Source organism: Amblyomma mixtum, chromosome 1 (assembly GCF_055824585.1).
Source record: "Amblyomma mixtum isolate Tamu chromosome 1, ASM5582458v1, whole genome shotgun sequence".
Lineage (NCBI taxonomy): Eukaryota > Metazoa > Arthropoda > Arachnida > Ixodida > Ixodidae > Amblyomma > Amblyomma mixtum.
The window spans coordinates 67,632,718-67,653,748 of record NC_143012.1 but is presented as its reverse complement, the minus strand read 5'-3'; the positions used below and the strand labels follow the sequence as shown (position 1 = coordinate 67,653,748).

At 50.5% G+C, this 21,031-nt stretch overlaps 1 protein-coding gene across 1 annotated transcript; it reads left to right on the top strand.

Annotated features, from left to right (window-relative positions):
- The first annotated feature begins 926 nt into the window (after window positions 1-926).
- On the top strand, window positions 927-20,504 carry LOC149366604 (carboxypeptidase M-like). The gene is made up of 8 exons (XM_089563723.1): window positions 927-3,052; window positions 4,191-4,285; window positions 11,345-11,517; window positions 12,823-13,022; window positions 15,334-15,486; window positions 15,998-16,174; window positions 17,407-17,549; window positions 20,372-20,504. The coding sequence occupies exons 1-8, from the start codon at window positions 2,881-2,883 to the stop codon at window positions 20,477-20,479; spliced, it is 1,221 nt and encodes a 406-aa protein (XP_089419849.1). The 5' UTR covers window positions 927-2,880; the 3' UTR covers window positions 20,480-20,504.
- The last annotated feature ends 527 nt before the right edge of the window (window positions 20,505-21,031 follow it).

Below are 21,031 nucleotides of genomic sequence, written 5' to 3'. Positions count from 1 at the left end.
CTAGCGGCGCAGTGACGGTCCTGCCGCCTGGTGGAGCATGGCTGAAACGGTTGCTATGGCAACGGCGCTCCATCTGTTTGACCTCGCTGCCGCTAAAGGTCAACTGTGGCCACCGCCGGGAGCTACGCGACGGCTCGAAATTTGGCGCATTATTGCTTACGCGATAAAAATTGTAGCCTAACCTCTTTGTCCGCAACTCTCTTTATCCGCGCTTTTTTTGGAGCGAAAAAGCTCCATTTCTTGCATGCATAGCTTAAGGTCAAATGGCGCTTAGATTTGACATCTGACTGGAGGCTCGCCACAGGTGTGGCTGTGAGTCCATACCACGTCACTTGCGACCTTGCTGAATAAAAAGCAGCTCTCGCCGCCTGGACACCGCAGGGACATGGGGCTAGAACCGGCAACCGGGACTGGTTCTTTGACTGCGCATTGGAGGCGCCGCGGTCTGCTTCTAGCGATCCCTGCTACAGAGAACGTAACGAAACCGCGATGGCCAGAAATAAGTCGCGAAAGCGGGCTCATTGAATTAAAACCGATGAAGAACAGGAGGTATGTCCGGAGAAGCAGCGACTCGGGCAACGAGAGTATCTCGAGCGGAAAAGGGCAGCGGATGCTGCCAACGTCTCCGCGTCGACATCGATCACTGATAAGGTTGCGTGCCGCTCCTTATAACCTGCAGTCGAGTTGAGCCACAGCCATTTTTGTCCGCCCGCTCCACAAAAAAAAAAGACTATCTCAAATTGGGCCAATATTTGCCGCGTGCTCAGGACAGATTTGAAATATATAGGTGCCACACATGCTGGAGTGAAAAAATGCGGTCCTTGGAAGCTAAATTAGTTTTAACCTTTCTACAACTGTGATACTTTCAATTGCCCAATATTACACTCCCTACAACCTTACTGCGGTCTTATGGATGAATTCGACCAGTCTCAATTCCTTTCGAGAATTCATGAACAATTCTTTTTTGGGGTGGCCCCTTGCAAGTACTGAAACCACCGGCAACGATCACGCTCTAGTTTGGAGGAAGAAGAAAGGGAGATCTCTCCTGCGAGGCCACTGAACCTTGACTCGCTAAAGACGTTTCGGTGAGCACTGGTCTTGTAATTGGAGACTCGAACTTCTCTCAGGTCCCCTAATTAGAAACTGTAGCACTTAGTGGGTTGGACATTCCAGTCGTAGGCTTTGTGCACTGAGGAAACTCTCGCTATTTCCTATAACGCGCTTTGCGATCTCGGCGCGAGAGGGAGGCTTAACTCGGGATAGTTGGGGAAAATAACCACCGCTTTTTTGATTTGCCTCCATGGCTGTAGCTCTTAAACCTGCGTGTCTCTACATCCTTCCCTCACATAAGATGGGTAGTTTGCGGGCTATACGTTCTGACGACATCGAGCTGCTCATTTTAATGTTGTATTTCGGGATAGTTATTTACAGAATCTCAATGCTCCCATTCTTTTGGCGGTCAGAATTCAGCGCTTGATTTTTTCTCTGCATTTCCATGTGTTGCTTACTGAGGCAAGTTTGCCATCACCGACTGCATCGACGGGGTTTGCCCCGTGAAGCGGCACTTGCAGCATTTGGAAATTTGCACTCAACTTAATTTGAACTTAGTATAACTGAAATACTCTGAACTGACTGCATTGAATTCAGCCTGTTCCACCGGTGCTTGTGCATAAAATTTAGTACGCAAATGAGTGAAATTGAGTCTAGTTCTAACAAATTTTAGTGCAAGCGAATCATATTGAACTTAGTTTAAGACAACATGCGTTGCCGCACATCGTACGCGGCTCATTTCGACGCAGTAGCGCACATGACGCCGCTTAAGGCATACTTGCCGTGCACTTCGTGCAGCCTTTCATATACAGTGCTATTTTCCGTTGAACTTCAGATCTGACTCTGCGCTAGGCACGCCAGAATATCTTCATCGCGCATCTTCTCTGGGCATATTTGAGGTACTCACTTTTAATGCGGTAGCATATAGTTGTCACGCCAGAATCGCCCCCGATGTCCGAGCGAAATTCGCTGATTGGTCTAGTGAGGTGACGTGTTCTAATGAGCCACCTTGTTTGGTCGAGATAGGTCACATGACATCGTGACGCCATCACAATCTGTCCACCGTGGCAGGTGGCCTTTGAATTATTGATTAGTTCGAGCAATCACGTGATCTTCTTACGTTGTCGTAATCTGCCCACTGGAATCTAGTTCCTAGACAGCAACCTAGATGGAGAGTCGAAGTGAAGAATAAGAAGAAAAAAAGTGAAATATGCACGTGTCTGCACCGTCAAAGCATAACGTATACCTGCTACTGCAGCTATCAGTCCGAATATGTCGGTCGATGGACTGAAAATTGCGAAAAAACTGACTAAAACGCGTGCAAAAGTTCCAACACAAGATGCAACGTGTGAAATCATGCTGTCGCATTCCACACTTCAGGTGATTTAAGCGTCCCCACAGTTTTTCGTCCGCCGCGGTGGCTCAGTAGTTAAGGTGCTCGGCTGCTGACCCGAAAGACGCGGGTTCGATCCCGGTCGCGGCGGTTGAATTTCTGTGGAGGAGAAATTCTAGAGGCCCGTGTACTGTGCGATGTCAGTGCACGTTAAAGAACCCCAGGTGGTAGAAATTCCCGGAGCCCTCCACTACGGCGTCTCTCATAGCCTCAGTCGCTTTGGGACGTTAAACCCCATAAACCAAACCAACCAGTTTTTCGTCCCCTCTGAACTCAAAATTACAGTTCGACAGCCATCTGAACTTCTTGATGATGTCGCTTTCGCATTTGTGCCTGGCTGGGTACTCTGCTGTTCAAAGAAGTAGGACTTCGCTGACTTCTTTATATGCATAACACCAACATCGTCAGCGGCGCCGTTGACCGCAGCCTGATCTAGCATGTTCAGTGCCATGGCCCACATACTGGTGCTGTGGGGAGCTGCTGTGGCCGCAGTCGCGGGCATGGAGTTCAAGTACCACAGCCTGGAGGAGGTCAACTCGTACGTCCACCACGTGGCCTCGGAACACGCGTCGCTGGCCACCCTGCAGTACCTGGGGAACACCGTCAAGGGTGCGGAGCACATCCCGTTCGCAATCCTCGCGGTGGTATCGCGTTGTAGTCATCTGTGGGAGGCCTACAATTTGCCGTGCGTTCTGTGAAAATCGCAACTGGTCTAACTGGTTTAAGGAACAATTTCCCAGTTGATTCCAGTTGGATACCAGTTGGATGCAACTGGAATTCAGCTGGGAGCCATCTGGAATCAACTGGGAAATTGTTCCTTAAAAAAATTACGAGGAACTTTAGCGGCTAAAGTGCTGAAAGGCGAAAGCCTGAGTGCTGCATTCTGCTACGCGATTGTTGACTTCACATATTTCAATGGCTATCTCTGTCTCTTTGGTTTGGTTATTTTATTGGTTTTTTGGGGTTTAACGTCCCAAAGTGACTCAGGCTATGAAGGACGCCGTAGTGAAGGGCTCCGGAAATCGCAACCACCTGGTTTCGTTTCGGGATTGAACCCGAAAGACGCGGGCTCGATCCCGGCCGAGCGGTCGAATTTCGATGGAGGCGAAACTCAAAAGGTGCCCGTGTACTGTGCGATGTCGGTGCACGTTAAAGATCCTTAGGTGGTCGAAATTTCCGGGGCCCTCCACTACGGCGTCCCTCATAGCCTGAGTCGCTTTGGGCCGTTAATTCCACAAAAACCATAAAAAAACTACTTTTTCGTTGAATAGGGTGGGGAAGAGTTGCTGAGCTAGCAGCTGTACCGAATTCCTGACAACTGTGTGCCCTGATGCGTATGACCGACGCTCAGATTCGGTCATATGTGAGCCGGACACGTAATTACGTATTGGTAGTGAGGCAGCAATGCATGTGCCTCGCCTCGGATGTATTCCACGAAACTGTCGGTGCCGCGAACAACGATGAAGCACGTTAGGGCAACGACAGTGCATATTTGGTGAAAATTCGTTTAGAGTGCACTACAAGCGTCATTTTCATTAAAACACTCATGATCTCTATCTCTCGGCATCCTCTGTTTGAACCTAGTGCGTGCACAATATTTAATTAGCTTTTTAAGGTTCGCCAAATATTTTCGATATACTACCGCACACCGTCTCAATTTTGACGAGCAGGAAGTGGGTTCAAAGTCGTTACATGTCTGAAATTAGCGGAAGAAAACAATGCCTGGAATGTTATTTTTGCTTTCCAGGACGTCGGATATGGCAGCTGATAATCAGCAACCGTGCCAAGGAAGACGGCTTCGTCCCCAACCTGCACCTCATCGCAAACATCTACGGAAATGACGTGAGATAATCCATTACGACTGCTGTCTTTATCTGTTAGCTGTTCGGACTTTGTGTATTTGAAATAACCCTTCAATCGGCAACATCTTCCTCCGGATTTGTTCTCGAACCTCGGTAAACACCAGAAACAGAAGTCTGAAACTGCTTTTAAGACATTTACGGCAGTTACGGTTCCTGGAGAGCGAACACCACTAAAGAACTGGCTGATGTTTCATTTACCCAGAAGTCATATAAAGAAGTGCCTTTTATCTAAGAGTATCACAGCTTTCCGCGGAAAGCTTGGACGATTGCTAGGAGAGGGTTAGTCACACATTAGATTTTTTAAACTTTTTTTTTTCTTTTAAGGCCCCTATTCAGGGGTATTACGTAAGGATTAGGGCTTCCAAATTTTCCAAATTTTTCACGGTATCACGCGAGCATCGACCGTTCGCTTGATCAGCGCCCAGGGACTCCGGAACAGGGGGGGGGGGGGCAGAGGGGGCGGCCCCAACTTTTTTCCGGGGGGGGGGGGGGGGGCAGCGCCCTCCCTCCCTTGGATCTGTAGCGCCCGGCGGCGCTGGCGCTGAGATCGGCGTTCCCGCGCTAGAGGAAAATAAAGATGAACAGCGCGTGCTGGGCGCGCACACCCGGCACGGGCAGTCCGGAACTAGAAGCCTGCCACGCTGGTCGTCTCTGTCTGGTGCTTCGCTGCGACCCCGCAAACCCTCAACAGTGGTGACCCGGCGAACCGTGCCTTCTACCCAGCGGCGTCCTAGCATGGCGTACTGGCAGCACCCAAGTTTCGACCCGCCGCTCCCGGCGTTCCGGCCTGCAGGCGTCGGCGGGTGGTTCGCCCAACTGGAGGCTGCGATGTACCTGAACGGCATCACCATCCAGCCGTTCAAACACGAAGTCCTTTGTGACATCCTCCCGGCCGACCTCCTGCGTCGGCTCACCTACTCTGCTTTCGGCGGCCGGCCATACGATGAGCTGCGTGCGGCCGTCTTGGCGTACTTCGGCGCCTACTACATTCCGCCGCCGCTCTGCGACGCAGCGGACCCGTTTTCGCCGCCGCCAGCCTCTGTCCCTGGACTGGCCTCGCTCGCGCCCACGCAGCCTTCATCAGAACCCGGCCCGCCTCAGCAGCCCCTCGCCGCCTCGCCGCCACTCCCGTCCAGCGTCTCCAGCCCGGCTGTCTCTCTCGACGCCACACCAGGTGGGATCCGCACGAGCTCCGCCTCGCGTCCTGCTCCCACTACTATCCGACCCGCGTATCTGGCCCTGCCTCTTTGCGCTTCAGTGGCGTTGTCGCCAGAGCCTCCTGCAGCCAAAGACGACTCTGCGGCAGCAGCCGTGCCGAGGCTTCCGGCATCCCCATCTACCTCGTCACTACCGCCAACAGCTCTGCAGACCTCTGCTGTGAGGGTGCCGCCGCCACCGCAGCATATGCCACATACCAGCCCCACTACCCTGGCGACCACACCGCCTGCCCAAGAGGCCCCACCCCAAGCCCTCAGTACGATCAACTGCCTCTCGGATTCTGACCCTGGCAGCTCGACACCGCTGCAGCAAGCGTCTGCTTTGGGGCCTGACTTGAGCCACCTTCAGCAGCAAATGGTCGAACTACCCACACCGAGTAGTGCAGCCACTGTCGAACCACCACCTGTGTCTTTTGCTGCCAGCCAGCCATCTGATGTCGCAGTCTCAGCTGCACGGCCTGTCACTGCAACAACCTTTTTGCAGCCACCTACCGCCGACCATGCTCACACGCGCATCATCCCTGGCCAACCGCTCCAGACTGTCGATCCCGCTTCACCCAAGCACCTGACAATGAGCCCCGCAACTTCCTCCACCTTCGTCACGGCTCTCACCGTTGTGTCAACAGTCACACCTGTGCCAAATACTGTTACAGCTGCTGCTGTCGCAGCACAGCTGCATTCAGTCCATGGAGCTGTTTCGCCCGCTCCTGTGCTTGTGATCGTGTACTCGGCGCGTCAGATTCCCATCGGCATCTGCTGCAACGTTCCGACACTGATGACACTTGTGCCAGCGGGCAGCACTACAGTCGGTGCCGGCCCAATCATGGCCTCTCCTGCCCCGATGTCCATTGTCAGCTGGACACCCTGCATCATTCGCCCATTGCGCAGCAGCCAGGCTCGTCCACCTGAGCCCGCGCACTCCACCCGACAGCTCTTCCCGGCTCCTGACATGAACTTACTGGACACTTCTACTCTCTTTTCTTTTACCGAGCGCACATTCCGACGTTCCGTCTAGGCGGGGGGCCCTGTAGCGCCCGGCGGCGCTGGCGCTGAGATCGGCGTTCCCGCGCTAGAGGAAAATAAAGATGAACAGCGCGTGCTGGGCGCGCACGCCCGGCACGGGCAGTCCGGAACTAGAAGCCTGCCACGCTGGTCGTCTCTTTCTGGTGCTTCGCTGCGACCCCGCAAAATACCTCAACAGATCTTTCCCGATAGCTGATGCGGTTCGCCCGATCGGCGGTGCTCGCCGCTTCGGTCTAAGCACATAGACGTACCAAACGTAGACTTATACCGGTTGTTACATGGGGCTCGCCTGCGACATCCCACCGCTGTCGCACGCTAGCCCCAAAGGTAGGCGTTGACCTGGCGGTCCGGTGTCCCGCGGAGAGCATCGGCAGGTTCCGGCAGAGGACGATGGCATCGTCTAACAAGAACAAGGTTTAATACTGCATCTCGTACGAACGGCAAGAGAAGCTGGCCCCAGAGAGAAATCTGACACGCCCACACAGTAGGTGTCTCTACGGCGACCTAGCGGCGGGAGCATCTTTCAGAGGGAAAGGAGGAAGGTTCCGAAGACGCGCACGTGTCGAACCAGCGGTCAGCTGCTTCAGGAGAGCGATCTTTCTACTCTCCTCAGAGCACTCAAACATTTCTGCGCAATCAAATGACGCAGAGGAGACTGACACACCTCCTCCTCCACGTGCACAAGATGAGAGTTGCGGACCTGCATTTGGATGCCGTTATGAAAGAGATCTTATCTAAAACGGCAGAACCGAACAGCAACCTTCGGCCTTTTTTGAAAACCGCTCCTGCCCAACGTCCTCTTGCCGTGCTAACCTTGAAGCTCGTCAGTCTGCGATACCATAGCTTTGTACCTAGTGCCTACTTTCGTGTCTACTTGCATAAATATATCAGTTCACATTTGCTTCAGTGCGAGCGCGAATTCAGAAATATTAAAAATGTTTTTTTCGCAGCTTTCGAATCCGTTTACTCACTTGCGCGGTCTGCGCAGGTTTCAGTTATTATGAAATTTCGAACCATTTTTATAAAGTGTATACAGTTGAGCCCACTTATAACGAACTTGATCGTCACGCGGCATTTGTTCGTTGTATCCAAAGTTCGTAGTAAGTGGACCACCTATAATACGGGCAAAAAGAGCAAGCGAGACGAAAGTTATCTTTATTTTTGAAAAAAGTCCGTAATGCATGTCTGTTTCTTCAAAGCTGATCGCATCACTGCCGTTTCTAATTTTTCCACCGCGGTAATATGTTCATCGCCAAGGCCTCTGCTGCACACGAGTTCCTTAAGCGACGCGATGTAACCGATCGCGGTTGAAGCGTTCCCAGCAACCGGCGGTAGAGCAGCATCCTCGTCATCGTCCTCGCCGGTCTCTGGGCAGTCAGGAAGGGCTCGCACTTCACGCACAATAGCTTCGTCAGTGGATGGCTCCGCAATGTCGGCGTCGTCATCAGCAGAAACGAAATCGTCCCAGGCAACGTCAGTTCCGGCCAGCTGCGTGTCAACGACGCGTTGCCACAAGTCCTCGTGCGACCGGCCTTCCGTGGGTGATCTATGGCGTCCTCGGTGCCTGGGCCCATAAAACCCGCCTTGCGGAAGCAATTTGCTATGCACTCCGCGGTGAGTTCCATCCACGCCGCTTTCAACATCTCCACGGCGGCAAGCAAGCTGATGCGAACTGGCATGGCAGCATCAATCGCGATCAACAAGCGTTGGATGACGCGCCGCCGGTAGCACGCATGCATGATGCCCATATCCAGCGGCTGAATTTTGCAGGTTGCATTGGGAAGCAAGAAGAGCACTGTCACCGCACTCAAGAAAGGCTGCACATGGTGCGCCGCACAGTTATCCAGCACGAGCAGGACCTTCCTGTTTTTTCGTGCCATGTCGCGGTCGAACTTGACAAGCCATTCGGCAAATAAGTCACGACTCATCGAGGCTTTTGTACTGTTCCTGTAGCGTACGGGCACGTAGCTTCCAAAGCATCGCGGCTTACGTGATTTGCCGATGACAAAAGGCAGCCGCCGGTCACTTCCGTCCATACTGACACACAGAAGAACGGTTATGCGCAACTTGCTGTTCTTCCCTCCTGCGCACTTGTCGCCTTTCAAGGCATGCCCTTTAGATGGCAACATCTGATAAAACAACGCAGTCTCGTCGGCATTGTAAACGTCCCGTGGAGCATGGCTCGTGATTGTTGGGAGGTTGTCGGAAAGCCACGCATCGACGTCCTCGTTGTTCTCAGACGCGGCCTCGCCGACGACCGCCTTGAAAACAATTCCGTGGCGAGCCTTAAACCGATGAGCCATCCATTGCCTGGGCTGAAATCGGGAAAGTCCAAAAGGGAGGCGAAGTGTTTAGCCTTGGAGAGCATCAGCGGTCCACTGATCGGAACGTTGCGAGACCGGGCGTCAGCGAACCACTTCAGCAGTGCGTCCTCAACGTCCGCGTAGGTTGCCTTCCGAAGGCGCTTTCTAGTCGTCGGGTCGGCATTCACGGTAGCACCAAGAATCTTTTCCTTGCCCTTAGCAATGGTTGAAATGGTCGATTTCGACAGTCCGTACTTCTTGACCAGTTCGCAGTTTTTTGCACCTTGAGCAAGTTCACTAACAATGGCCATCTTCGTTGCGATGTCGACAGCTTCCCTTTTAGCACCTGAAGAGGTCGGCGTACAGTCTTCCATCGCACCAGGCGCAAGTCAAACCCTTGGGCTCGCGCGTTGAGGCAGCCTTCAAATCCCCTATCTGGGAAAGGCACGGATGCGGCAACGATGTCAACGCAGTGCCATCGCACATAAAGAATCGACGGCGCAATGCCCTCAGCGCGGGGTGGCAACGGAGCAACAAATCACGTGGATGCATCACAGCGACGCGGGCGGCGCCACTTTCTGTTTCGTCACCGCGCGCGCGCGCTTTTTCGTTTTGATTTTTCAACGCGCGCTTTTTCTTTTTTTTTACTTTATTTTACCCGCAAAGGAGCGCCGGGGGACGCTTTGTGCGCTCTGTTTCGCGTCGTGTCAGGGGAACACAAAGTGCGCGAAATTCGCCTGCCGCGGGTTCCAAACACTGCTGGCTCGGTCAACTACGGGGGCCCGACAGCTTCGCGTTCGCTCTAACCGAGTGTTGAGGCCACAACAGTTCGTTCTATGTGAGACACTGTGCCATTGCCCCAATATATATTTTGACGGTAGCACCGCCCTCGTTCGTACTAAGCGAGCGTTAGTTATATCTGCGGCTTATACCAATGTAGAATAAGCGAGGATGCAGTTGTGTAAAATTGAAACGGCTGCAATGAATTAAAACATTAATAATTAATAAGAATAAGAAGTTTGCAGGAGTGAAGTGGATGCAGCTAGCACAGGTCCGGGCTAATTTGAGGAATATGGGAGCGGCCTTTGCCCTGCAGTGGGTCTAGTCCGGCCGATGATGATGATGAAGCAAAGACAATACTTGCCCCCCCCCCCCCCCCACACACACACACTTCAATAAACGTCCCGGAGTCCCTGTCAGCGCCCTATGACGGAAGAAATCGGCAAACTCGCCGAGGGTTGTCGCATGCGCACGAAGGCCAGCTCACGGTGGCCGTCGTCTGCTAGGCTGTTCCAGGAGCTGGGCACAGCCCCCGACCCTTTCCTTCGATCGTTATACTGCTGGCACACGCGCAGCCGATATTCAGGAGAAGCCACGTGCCGCCCAGCTGGAAACAGCTCTACTCAGCGTTTCTCGAATGAACCTTGCGATCAATTTTTCGTTTGCAGTTCTATGCGGATATGGCTGTGGCCCATGATTTTGATAATTGGGAAATAAAAAATTCGCTGTGGCTTAGCTTGGTTAAGCCCGGCCATTGCGAAAGCAATATCCGTGCCTACGCCATGGTACAGCTGGTAGTGTAGCTGGTGGTGGTGCTTGTGGTTAGACTTGTGGTGATGCATCGGATATATAATCCAATCCACTCCTATCCAATCCAATACAATCCAATGTAATCTAATCTAATCTATAGTAATCTAATCCAATCTAATGCAATCAAGGTCAAATGAAGGTCAATGGTGGTCACGGCCGCGGCACGATGGTGGTTACTGCCGCGGCACGGCAAAGGCGTGAAAGTGCAAGTAGTATTGCTTTCGCAATAAAAATGCCAGGTATTGCGGTAAGCGAAGGAAAGGGTCGGGGGCAGCGCGCAGCTGCAGGAAGAGCCTGGCAGACGACGGCCGCCGCGGCCTGAGCTTCGTGCGCATGCAGCAACTCTCGGCGAGTTTGCCGATTCGTTCCGTCATAGGGCGCTGATCAAGCCAACGGCGGATGCTCGCGTGACACCGTTAAAAAATTGGAAGGGTGTACTGCGCAATGGCGCAAATTTTCGGTCGTGCGAAGGCCGGCTTTTTGCCAGGCGGTTTTAAGAGCAACATAGCGTAATGGGCGAGTTGGTATTGCATCTTAAGGAACAACACAGCGCAACTAAAACGAAGGACCAGAAAAAGAGACACGAACATGCGCTGACTTACAACGGACTGTATTAATCGGAAAACCACATATAAATACTCTCTAATCGCTGCGTCACAGCCTCACGTCATAATCACAAACTTACTAACCTAAACAGAAAGGAAAATAACAATTGCTGAATCGTAAGAACCTACAGGCTGCCACGTTGTTCCCTCAGAAGAGTAGGTTTTAAGAGCTTTCTTCGGAGGCATGCGCGGTGTTCATTTCGCTCTGCATTTCTTTCCTTAATCTTGGCTTTTTTGTAGCGCTTTGTTTTTCATTCTAACCGCACCCTTCGTCTGTGACACCATCTCGCCGATTGCGCAGCTGATCACTCGCGAGGTGATCATGCACCTGATCGAGTACATCGTGGAGCACGAGCAGTCCGACCCGGACGTCCACTGGCTGCTCAACAACGCCCGTCTGCACGTGGTTCCTTCGGTGAACGTCGACGGCTCGGACGCCTCAGTCCCGGGAGACTGCAGCAGCATGACCGGAGGGTGAGGGCGCACTTCCTCGGGGCTCTCCAAATAGACAGAGCTTAGTTATGGACGGAAGAAAGGGGAAGGGAAAGTAAAGTGAAGTGAGAGAAGAGTAGAGTAGAGTATAAAGTAGAGTATAGAGTAGAGTATAATGTAAAGGAGAGTATAACGTAGAGTGGAGTATAAAGTAGAGTAGAGTAGAGTATAAAGTAGAGTAGAGTATAACGTAGAGTGGAGTATAGAGCAGAGTAGAGTGTAAAGTAGAGTAGAGTATCACATAGAGTGGAGTATAACGTAAAGTGGAGTATAAAGTAGAGTAGAGTGGAGTATAAAGTAGAATAGAGTAGAGAGTGGAGTAGAGTAGAATAGAGTAAAGTGGAGTAGAGTAGATTAAAGTGGAGTATAAAGGAGAGTAGAGTGGAGTATAAAGTGGAGTATATTGTAAAGTAGAGTGAAGTATAAAGCACAGTAGAGTAGAGTAGAGTGGAGTGGAGTAAAGTGGAGTGGGGCAGGGCAGAGTAGAAGAGTAGAGTAAAAGTCCCCTTTGAAACGGGGTGGTATGAACTAGAAAGCTACGTCCCAGAGAACCACTAGTGGAGTCTTTCCGGCCTTCGCAGTCGGCGTTTCTTATTTTGGCCAGTGTTGCTAACGCTGGACGTAATCTGTTAAAGGTGCACTGAAGAGGATTCTGAACTTGTCTTTTTGCCGCGGGAACTCGATCTACACGTTCCTAGCATTCTTAGAAACTGCGACTTATTGCCCTGTGTGGCCAATTTCTCTAATTAAATCGAATTAACGTCCGGCTCCCGCCCTTTTTTTTGAATTCTGCCTCGTACGATGGGCGGAGTCGACCAACGCGTGAAGTTCCTTTCAGCCAGCTCCGTGGAGGCTTTGCTTTCGCTTTATTTTTTTTAGGCTTCCATGAATAAATAGTTTCATTCGCAGATAATATAGCCGCAAAATAAGCCCGCAGAAATAAAAATACGCGCGGACTATTTGCTACTACGGACTACTACGTATTACTCCGCCGATGGCAGAGCGGCAAGCCGCCACGGGACTGGGTGAAAGGCACTCCACGCGTTGGTCGACTCCGCCCACCGTACAAGGCAGAATTAAAAAAAAAGGGCGGGAGCCGGACGTTAATTCGATTTAATTAGATAAATTGGCCACACAGGGCAATAAGTCGCCGTTTCTAAGAATGCTAGGAACGTGTAGATCGAGTTCCCGCGGCAAAAAGACAAGTTCAGATTCCTCTTCAGTGCACCTTTAAGTAGCAGAGAGCCCAGCTGTGGTTGTTCTCAGTATTGTCGTGCGCGCGCCCAGAGAGAACACCAATGGGGTGTCGATCAACCGGAACTTTCCGGGCGCCTTCGAGCGCGTGTCGCCCACCAACCGGCCTCCCGTGGAGCCCGAGACGGCGGCCCTGATGCGGCTCCTGCGGGCCTACCCCGCCGTCCTCACGGTGCTCGTGTTCGGAGGACTGCGGGGTGTGCTCTACCCGTACGACGACCTGCCTGGAATTGGTGAGGCTTTTGTCTTATTGTTGCAGACGCGCATTTTTGCGTGCGCCACATCTTCGTGGAAGCTAACCAAAAAGGTTCAGCTTAAGTTAAAGACAACGCAGCGAGCTATTGAAAGGAAAACGATAGTGTAACGTTAAGAGACCGGAAGCGGGCGGAGTAGCTGAGGGAACAATCGCGCGTTAATGACATCCTAGTCGCAATCAAGAGGAAGAAGTGGGCTTGGGCAGGGCATGTAATGCGAAGGCAAGATAACCGCTGGTCCTGAAGGGTAACGGACGGGATTGCCAGAGAAGGCAAGCGTTGCAGGGGCGGCATGCAGAAGATTAGATGGGCGGTTGAGATTAGGAAGTTTGTGAGATAAGGAGGCAGTGGCTGGATAAGACAGGGTTAATTGGAGAGAGATGGAAGAGGCCTTTGCTGTATAGTGGGCGTAGTCAGGCTGACGATAATGATGTTGATGAACAAAGCAGTGAACATCGGCATTTCATTTTTGTGCCGGTGTTCACTGCTTTGCTTTAAGTTTCTTGCTCTTGCGCGTGTATCCCAATCCTAAAAATAGGATCCCAGTTGCGGGCTCATTGAATTTTAGTTTCTTGTGTATTTTTTGTATTTTCACTTTTTCTGTGTACATATTGCTGTATTTTTCCCAATAAACGTTCAGTTGCGAGTGAGCGCTTGTGTCGTGTTGTCGTCTTCTTCTCTTCGTCTTCGTCTTTTTTGCGCTCGTTAACTATCGAATGATCATCTTCTAAAATGTTCGAGCACCTTCCGTTGGATTACCGTATGAAATTATTCTAATACAACCCACTAATCCGCGTTAATCCTCGCACTATTTGTCACTAATACACCTTAATCTATTTTCTGGAGTGGGCCTACTTCCAAAATTTTGAGGTGGCCGAACTTCAATATTTATTTTTTCGGGTCCTCAGATTTTCAAATTTGGCGGTGCCCTATGACTAGTACTGGTGGTCATCATCATCAACCTGACTACGCCCAATACAGGTGAAAGGCCTCTTCCATGTCTCTCCAAATAGCCACTGTATCCCCGCGAACTTTGAACTATGGTAGCTGTGCAGTCGTTATAGATATCTTCCAATATTTGCTCATAACACTTTTCAACACCCTGATTGCACAATGCCTGCATGACAGCTGAGGTTTCCACTGAGTCAAATGCTTTCTCGTAATCAATGAAGGCCATACATAGGGGTTGGTTACATTCTGCGCATTTCTCTATCACCTGGCTGATAGTGTGAATATTGTCAGTTGTCGAGTCTCCTTTACGAAAGCCTGCCTGGCCATTTGGTTGATTTGAAGTCTAAGGTTGTCCTGACTCTATTAGCGATTACGTTAGTAAATATCTTGTAGGCAGCTGACAGTAAGCTGATCGGTATGTAATCAAATCCTTGACGTCTCCTTTCGTATGAACTAAGATGTTAGCGTCCTTTCAAGCTTCTGGTCACGTGGTTTTAATGACGTCATAACCCTCCTAATTGCATTCATAGATCGCTGTGAGTCCTCATACCACTCCTGGTGCCACGGGAACATGCGCCACTGCCCCCGGCAGGTGGCTGCTTAAAATACAGCTACCGGTGCACTCTAAACATAAATACACCTATATGGGAGTAAAAATGGAGTAAGCTGTCACTATAAACATAAATACTCCTATATGGGAGTAAAAAGTGAGTATAAGCTGTCCTTTAGAGCACACCCTTTTACAAAAGGGAGTGCGATAGAGTACAGCTTATACTCCCTTCTTACTCCTTTCTGCTTGGGTGTGGAGCCTTTGAGAGTCAGGTTGGTCTTCCTGCGCTCCCGTAAGCCTCATGAGTAGCTCTACGATGGGCAGGTTGTGACGATGACGTAACAAGGTCACGTGACCTCTCTCCACCTATCGGGGAACTTCGTGGCAGCGAAACCGGAGTTTTCTATGAGACTACAACTTTAATGCTATCGCATTAAAATTGCACGGCGGTCTTGATCAGGCGTCACGGGCAGCTTTCGCTACTGCCTGACACACCACGGAGTCGGCGCGCGCCGGCCACACTCTGAGCAGAAATGAGTAAAAAATGAGTAAAGCCATTCTCTAGCTAGCGCACTCTTTTGTAAAAGACAGTGCGCTAGAGAACAGCTTACTCCCTTCTTACTCCCATATAAGCGTATTCGTGTTCAGAGTGCGGAGAGGCGGGAAAAGGTGGAAGCGAAGAGCATGTCGGCCTCGTTATTACACCGTTGCAGCTTGTAGAAAACTAATGCTATAGCGCGTATAACCCGTTTGGATCTCATTGATGGGCTATGATTATTTATTGCGCAGACATGCCTTGGATTCGCACGGGGAGCGTTGCGCCGGACGAAGACGTGTTCGCGGACCTGTCCAGGCACGCCGTCTCGCTCCTGGCGTTCAACGGCACAACCGCGTGTGAGGGCAAACCACCCGTGGGGCCCAACAACGAAGGTTTCTCGAACGGTGAATTAACTGGCCTCCTATTTTAATTTGCGATAGAGTCTGATTCCTAGCCTGCACTAGCTGCCTTAAAGGTGGCTATATAAAAATGAATCTGAACTCTTGTTTTGATGTTTTTACCGCGGTAACTGGATCTACACGTTCCCAGCATTCTTAGAAACTTCGAATCAAGGTCCTGTGCGGCCCATTTCCATAATTTCAATCGGATTAAACGTCCCGGCTCCCGCCTTTTTTTTTTTTTTGAACTCACCTGTGAAGGTAGGAGGAGTTATCTAACGCGTGCAGTGCCTTTCAGGCAGTCGCGTGGTGACTTCGCTGTCGCTTTTTTTTTTAGGTTTCCGTGAATAAACAGATCTAGTCAGAGGCTACATAGCCACAAATTAGGCCCACGGAAATAAAAATACGCTTGGACTCTTCGCTTTCGCCGATCTCTGGCAACTAGACATGGCCAGTTCTTGGGAGTTCTTGGTCATGACGTGAATGAAGTCCTCTACTTCGGGCTGTCTTTCGGCAGGCGCGGCCTTCTCCCGCATCAGCGGCAGCCTGGCGGACTACGCTTACGCCTACGAGGGTTCCCTGCCGCTGAGCGTGTACATCGGCTGCTGCAAGTACGATGAGCCGCGGTCCCTCAGGGGACACTTCGAGCACAGCAAGGCTCCGCTGCTCAAGCTGCTGCGGATGGCCGACAGGGGTATGCGCTGCTTGCTTTCCACTTCTCTCCCGATGACTTAGTGCTCCTCAGCATAGCTAGGATTCCAGTAATGATGGGCATGTTTTGAATTGTACTAAGACTATTGTTGGTCTATTTGAAAGATGGTTTGGTTTATCGGGGTTTAACGTCCCAAAGCGACTCAGGCTATGAGGGACGCCGTAGCGAAGGGCTCCGGAAATTTCGACCACCTGGGGTTCCTTAACGTGCACTGACATCGCACAGCACACGAGCCTCTAGAATTTCGCCTCCATCGAAATTCAGCCCCCGCGGCCGGGATCGAACCCACGTCTTTCGGGCCAGCAGCTGAGCGCCGTAACCACTGAGCCACCGCGGCGCTTATTTGAAGGGGTAAAAAAAAATTCAGGGGGGGGGGGGGGGCACTTTGTTGACCTAAAGTGCGGTGAGGCGAAAGCCTTTAGCGCGGTGTTGCTGCTTGTGTCACTGATGTGTGGTTAAGATGTTAATTAAGTACACCGTTGTTTGTGAATCTTAAATGCTGGAGACACTGGAGGGCGTCTGGGAGGCATCCGTCTGATTCGACGCCTTTCTGCAAACTCTCCAGCGCCCTAGACAAGAACTACGTATGCGTTGGCAGGAAGTAGCGTAGCCATTAGCACGCTCGGCTGCGGAACGGAAGGATGATGATTCGAATCCCATCGTGCACAAAGTTTTTTTTTTTTTCTGGTCTGACTGGAAGGAAGCGTGATACCTCTGCTGACAACCTTCTGTCGATAACGATGAGGCATTACAGGCTTTCGACTTAAAAGAGCGTTTCAATGTATATTTGTTTTTGTTGCCTTGAAAGCGGTGCTCATGGTATCTGAGCAGTGTTTTTCGCTTCACTGCTTTCTTAATTTTCGTAAAAAGACTTAGCTCCACAACAGACATCACACAGTAAGAGAGAGGGAACCAGCACTTTTCTGGGCGCTCTTACTGTCTACTCTGTTTTGGCTTTTAGTCTATTTACGAAAATATGCCCTTCACTACGGCGTCTCTCATAGCCTCAGTCGCTTTGGGACGTTAAACCCCAATAAACCAATAAACCAACCAAATATGCACCAACTATTACTAAGCCATTAGCTTAAGCGGACTGCAAAATGATTTTGTATAGCTGGGTGAATTAAGCATTTTCATTTTATTTCACAGTCGTTCTCTTTGCAGTGCCGATTATTTCCTTTAGTGTGAGTGGTATGAGCCCCGGATGTTCGCAGGGGTTCGGGGCACCGTGACCAACCGCCGCGGTGAGCCCGTAGCAGGTGCCCTGCTCGCCATCGGCAACAGGACGGTGGGCTTCCGGACGAACCAGTTCGGGGAGTTCTGGCGGATGCTGCTGCCGGGATTCTACATGCTCCTGGTGATGGACATGAAACACTTACGTTTACGCGTACTTATCGCGCTAACATCGTAGTCGAAATCAAGAAGAAGATATACGCGCTTGGGCAGGGCGAGTAATGCGAAGGAAAGATAGGCGCTGGTCCTTAAAGGTGCACTGAAGAGAAATCTGAACTCGTCTTTTTGCCGCGGGAACTCGATCTACACTTTCCGAGCATTCTTAGAAACTTCGACTTATTGTCTCGTGTGGCCGATTTCCCTAATTAAATCGAATTAACGTCCGGCTCCCGCCTTTATTTTTTGAATTCTCCCCGTACGGTACCTTTCAGGCGTGGAGTGCTTTTCAGCCAGCTCCGTGGAGGCTTTGCTTTCGCTTTATTTTGTTTTTTATGTTTTTGTGAATAAATAGTTTCATTCGGAGATAATATAGCCGCAAAATAAGCCCGCAGAAATAAAAATGCGCGCGGACTATTTGCTTCTACGGATTACTACGTATTACTCCGCCGATGGCAGAGCGGCAAGCCGCCACGGGACTGGGTGAAAGGCGATTCACGCGTTGGTCGACTACGCCCACTGTACGGGGGAGGATTAAAAAAAAAAGGCGGGAGCTGGACGTTAATTCGATTTAATTAGGGAAATCGGCCACACAGGTTAATAAATCGAAGTTTCTAAGAATGCTCGGAACGTGTAGATTGCGTTCCCACTGCAAAAAGACGAGTTCAGATTCCTCTTCACTGCACCTTTAAGGGTAACGGAGTGGATTCCAAGAGAAGGCAAGCGTAGCAGGGGGCGGCACAAAGTTAGGTGGGTGAAGGAGATGAAGGAGTTTTGCGAGGATACGGGGACCACAACTGGCAAAGGACAGGGTTAATTGGAGAGACATGGGAGAGGCCTTTGCCCTGCAGTGAGTGTAGTCAGGCTGGTGATGATAATGACTTTTCGCGGGACATTCCTACTTGTAAGATACTTGCACAACCCGGGTCCTAAATCCTTTCTTATATTATAAATATTAACTCGGAGTGAGGTTTCGTTGACACTGCTAAATAAAAAGTGGTTCCTACCGTCTCGAAACCGATATAGTTGCGAGTTTTGCTTGAAGCGTTGCTGAAATGGAAAAGAAAATGGTACAAAAATGGTGTAATTCTTAGAATACCGCTGTTTCTTCACTTCAGTGACAACGAGTGCGCAGGATAGATAACAACTAACTATTCTAAATTATATGCCGCACGTACGCCTTTCCCATTCTTATTAATGCGGCTGCTTCGAATTGCGCCCAATAGGTAAACGGAGCTTTGTGGCATAACTTTCAACTGAATGATTGAGTCTGTTTCAAATTCATTCTATTTAGTTCATTCGAACGTAGTCGACTTATGTCATCCATTTTTATATTATTATAAATCGATGATTTAAATCAAACTGAGTTCAGCTTGTCTCAGCTTTAGCCACCACAGATCGTGGTGCGCATGAATAGATGCACAAATTTCCTCAAAGGCCAGCGCGCAGTCTCATGTTATAGTCTCGTCTAAGCAGCCACCATATATATACCAGACTTTATACTACAGACAGTTAATGTCTCTTAATTAAACCTGTGTGTTCTGAGCTGCTTTTTCTAAGTTTTAAATGCGGGAAGCAAAATCCCACAACAGAATGGGATTTTCGCAACTTGCATGCACTCGCTAACGGCGACAGCGCCCCCTATTTCAAAACGAAAGCAGCAGACGATCAGTTCCATTCATGCGGCATGCGTTAGCATCAGAGTTCCCCCTGACCGTGGCAGGCGGTGTGATCCAGTCCACCAATCATCGTGTGACACGCCATAGCTCCTCTCCGCTCGGCTGTTCCAATCCAGCAATCACCGTGTGCCACACACTACTCCCTCGCCACTCTCACTACCCCTTGACTCTGATTGGCGACCACGGTATCCCCCTCGCCAACCGTCTCCTTTCACCGACTAGTCCTTTCTCTCCTTCTGCCTGCTCTCTCCCTCTATGCTTTCCTTTCTCTCTCACGGCATTTCTCTTTCTCCCCTTTGACTCCTCTCCCCGTGGTTTCACACGCCGCCGCCAGCGCCTGACATTTCTTGCCCTAATGGAGGTTCAAAAAGTGCTGCTGCTCGTACTTGGCAATCGTTAAGCATCTTCTTTTTAATTTAATTTTTGCGATCGTACACGGGGTCGCGTGAGCGTGGACCACTGAGAGAAACGACGTGAAGAGGCTACTGTGCGGTTAAGTGCTCGTAACTAGGGCTGCGCTGTGTTGGAAGTTTGTATCGCAGCCCATAGATGGCGCCGCTACTTAATCAGACGCACTGGTGCTGGACCAGTTTTCAGAATTCCGTATTCCTTCTCGCACCGCCGGCTAAGGAAGGTGTACACCTGCCGCAGATTTATCATCACCATCATCAGCTTTACTACGCCCACTCTAGGGCAAAGGCCTCTCCGGTTTCTTTCCAGTTAAACCTGCCTTTTTCCATCCGCGGCCACCGTATCCCGCAGATTAAGGTTTCCAAAACAGCGAGCATAAACTTTTGCTGATGATTTGTTTAGAAACGCTCCCTTCCAAAACGTTTGGCTCGTCCTAGAGGACCGGTTTCCCGTTCTTATGTTTCGTAGCAGTGCCGACAGGTGGCAGTTAGAAAGAAAGCGTGCACAGAGGCGATTAAGTGAGACAAGGAGAATGGAAGGAGTGATAGCAGCGAAACGCTGAGATCATGCGGCAGCGTGGCATTATCGGCATGTGGCATTATCGGCTGCGACGCGCTCGAGTCGGCGCTAGTGTCTGTGTTACTCCGTGTCTCGAACTATCTGTGCGATGGAACTGAACGCTGCTTTTCTTCGCGGACAGGTGAGCGCCGACGGGTACCTGCCAGCTGCTGTGGATTTCCATGTCAACAGCGGCCACGTCACAACGCTAGAGGTGAAACTGTTCACCGGCTACAAATATGAAGGTTGACAACGAAAAAAAAATAGTATCACTATCTTTGCCTCGACGTACTCATTATTTGCGAATGTCCAGTCCACAAGAGAGTCGTTTTCCGATGCCCCATTCAAGTAAAGCTTTTGGGGACGTCACCAAATAACGGCATTTGTCGGCCTCCAGTCATGAAGACTACATCTAATAAATTGTGCAAATAGCTAGCGTAACTCATTGGGGATACGTCCTCTAAGTTCTGCTTGCATCGGTGACACCTTGGTATTTCTTTTCAATGGCGAAAGGTGTCTGCGAACTTCGATTAGGCAAGGTTGTATTTAAAGCAAAGACCAGGTGCTTGCACGCTGGGGAGTATTGGACGTTTACTTTTTCCATTGTTGAAGTTTTGACGCATGTGCAGAAAATTGTCTTTCTTGCTTGTTTCACAGAAATAAAACTAGTTGGAGTACAGCGCCCGTCCTGTACATTGCCTGTGTGTCCGTCTTTGTTTAGCGCCGTGGAATTTTACCTGTGTTAAGAAAAAGCCAGTAACTCAGCAACTGGTTTCATGGAAGACCATGTAAGGTGTACCAG

Excerpts from the sequence above, each read along its gene's own strand:
- LOC149366604 (XM_089563723.1), top strand. The coding sequence starts at position 2,881 with ATGTTCAGTGCCATGGCCCACATACTGGTGCTGTGGGGAGCTGCTGTG. Across the intron at positions 3,053-4,190 it reads CCTGGGGAACACCGTCAAGG|GACGTCGGATATGGCAGCTG; the intron begins GTGCGGAGCACA and ends TTTGCTTTCCAG. Across the intron at positions 15,487-15,997 it reads CAACGAAGGTTTCTCGAACG|GCGCGGCCTTCTCCCGCATC; the intron begins GTGAATTAACTG and ends GTCTTTCGGCAG.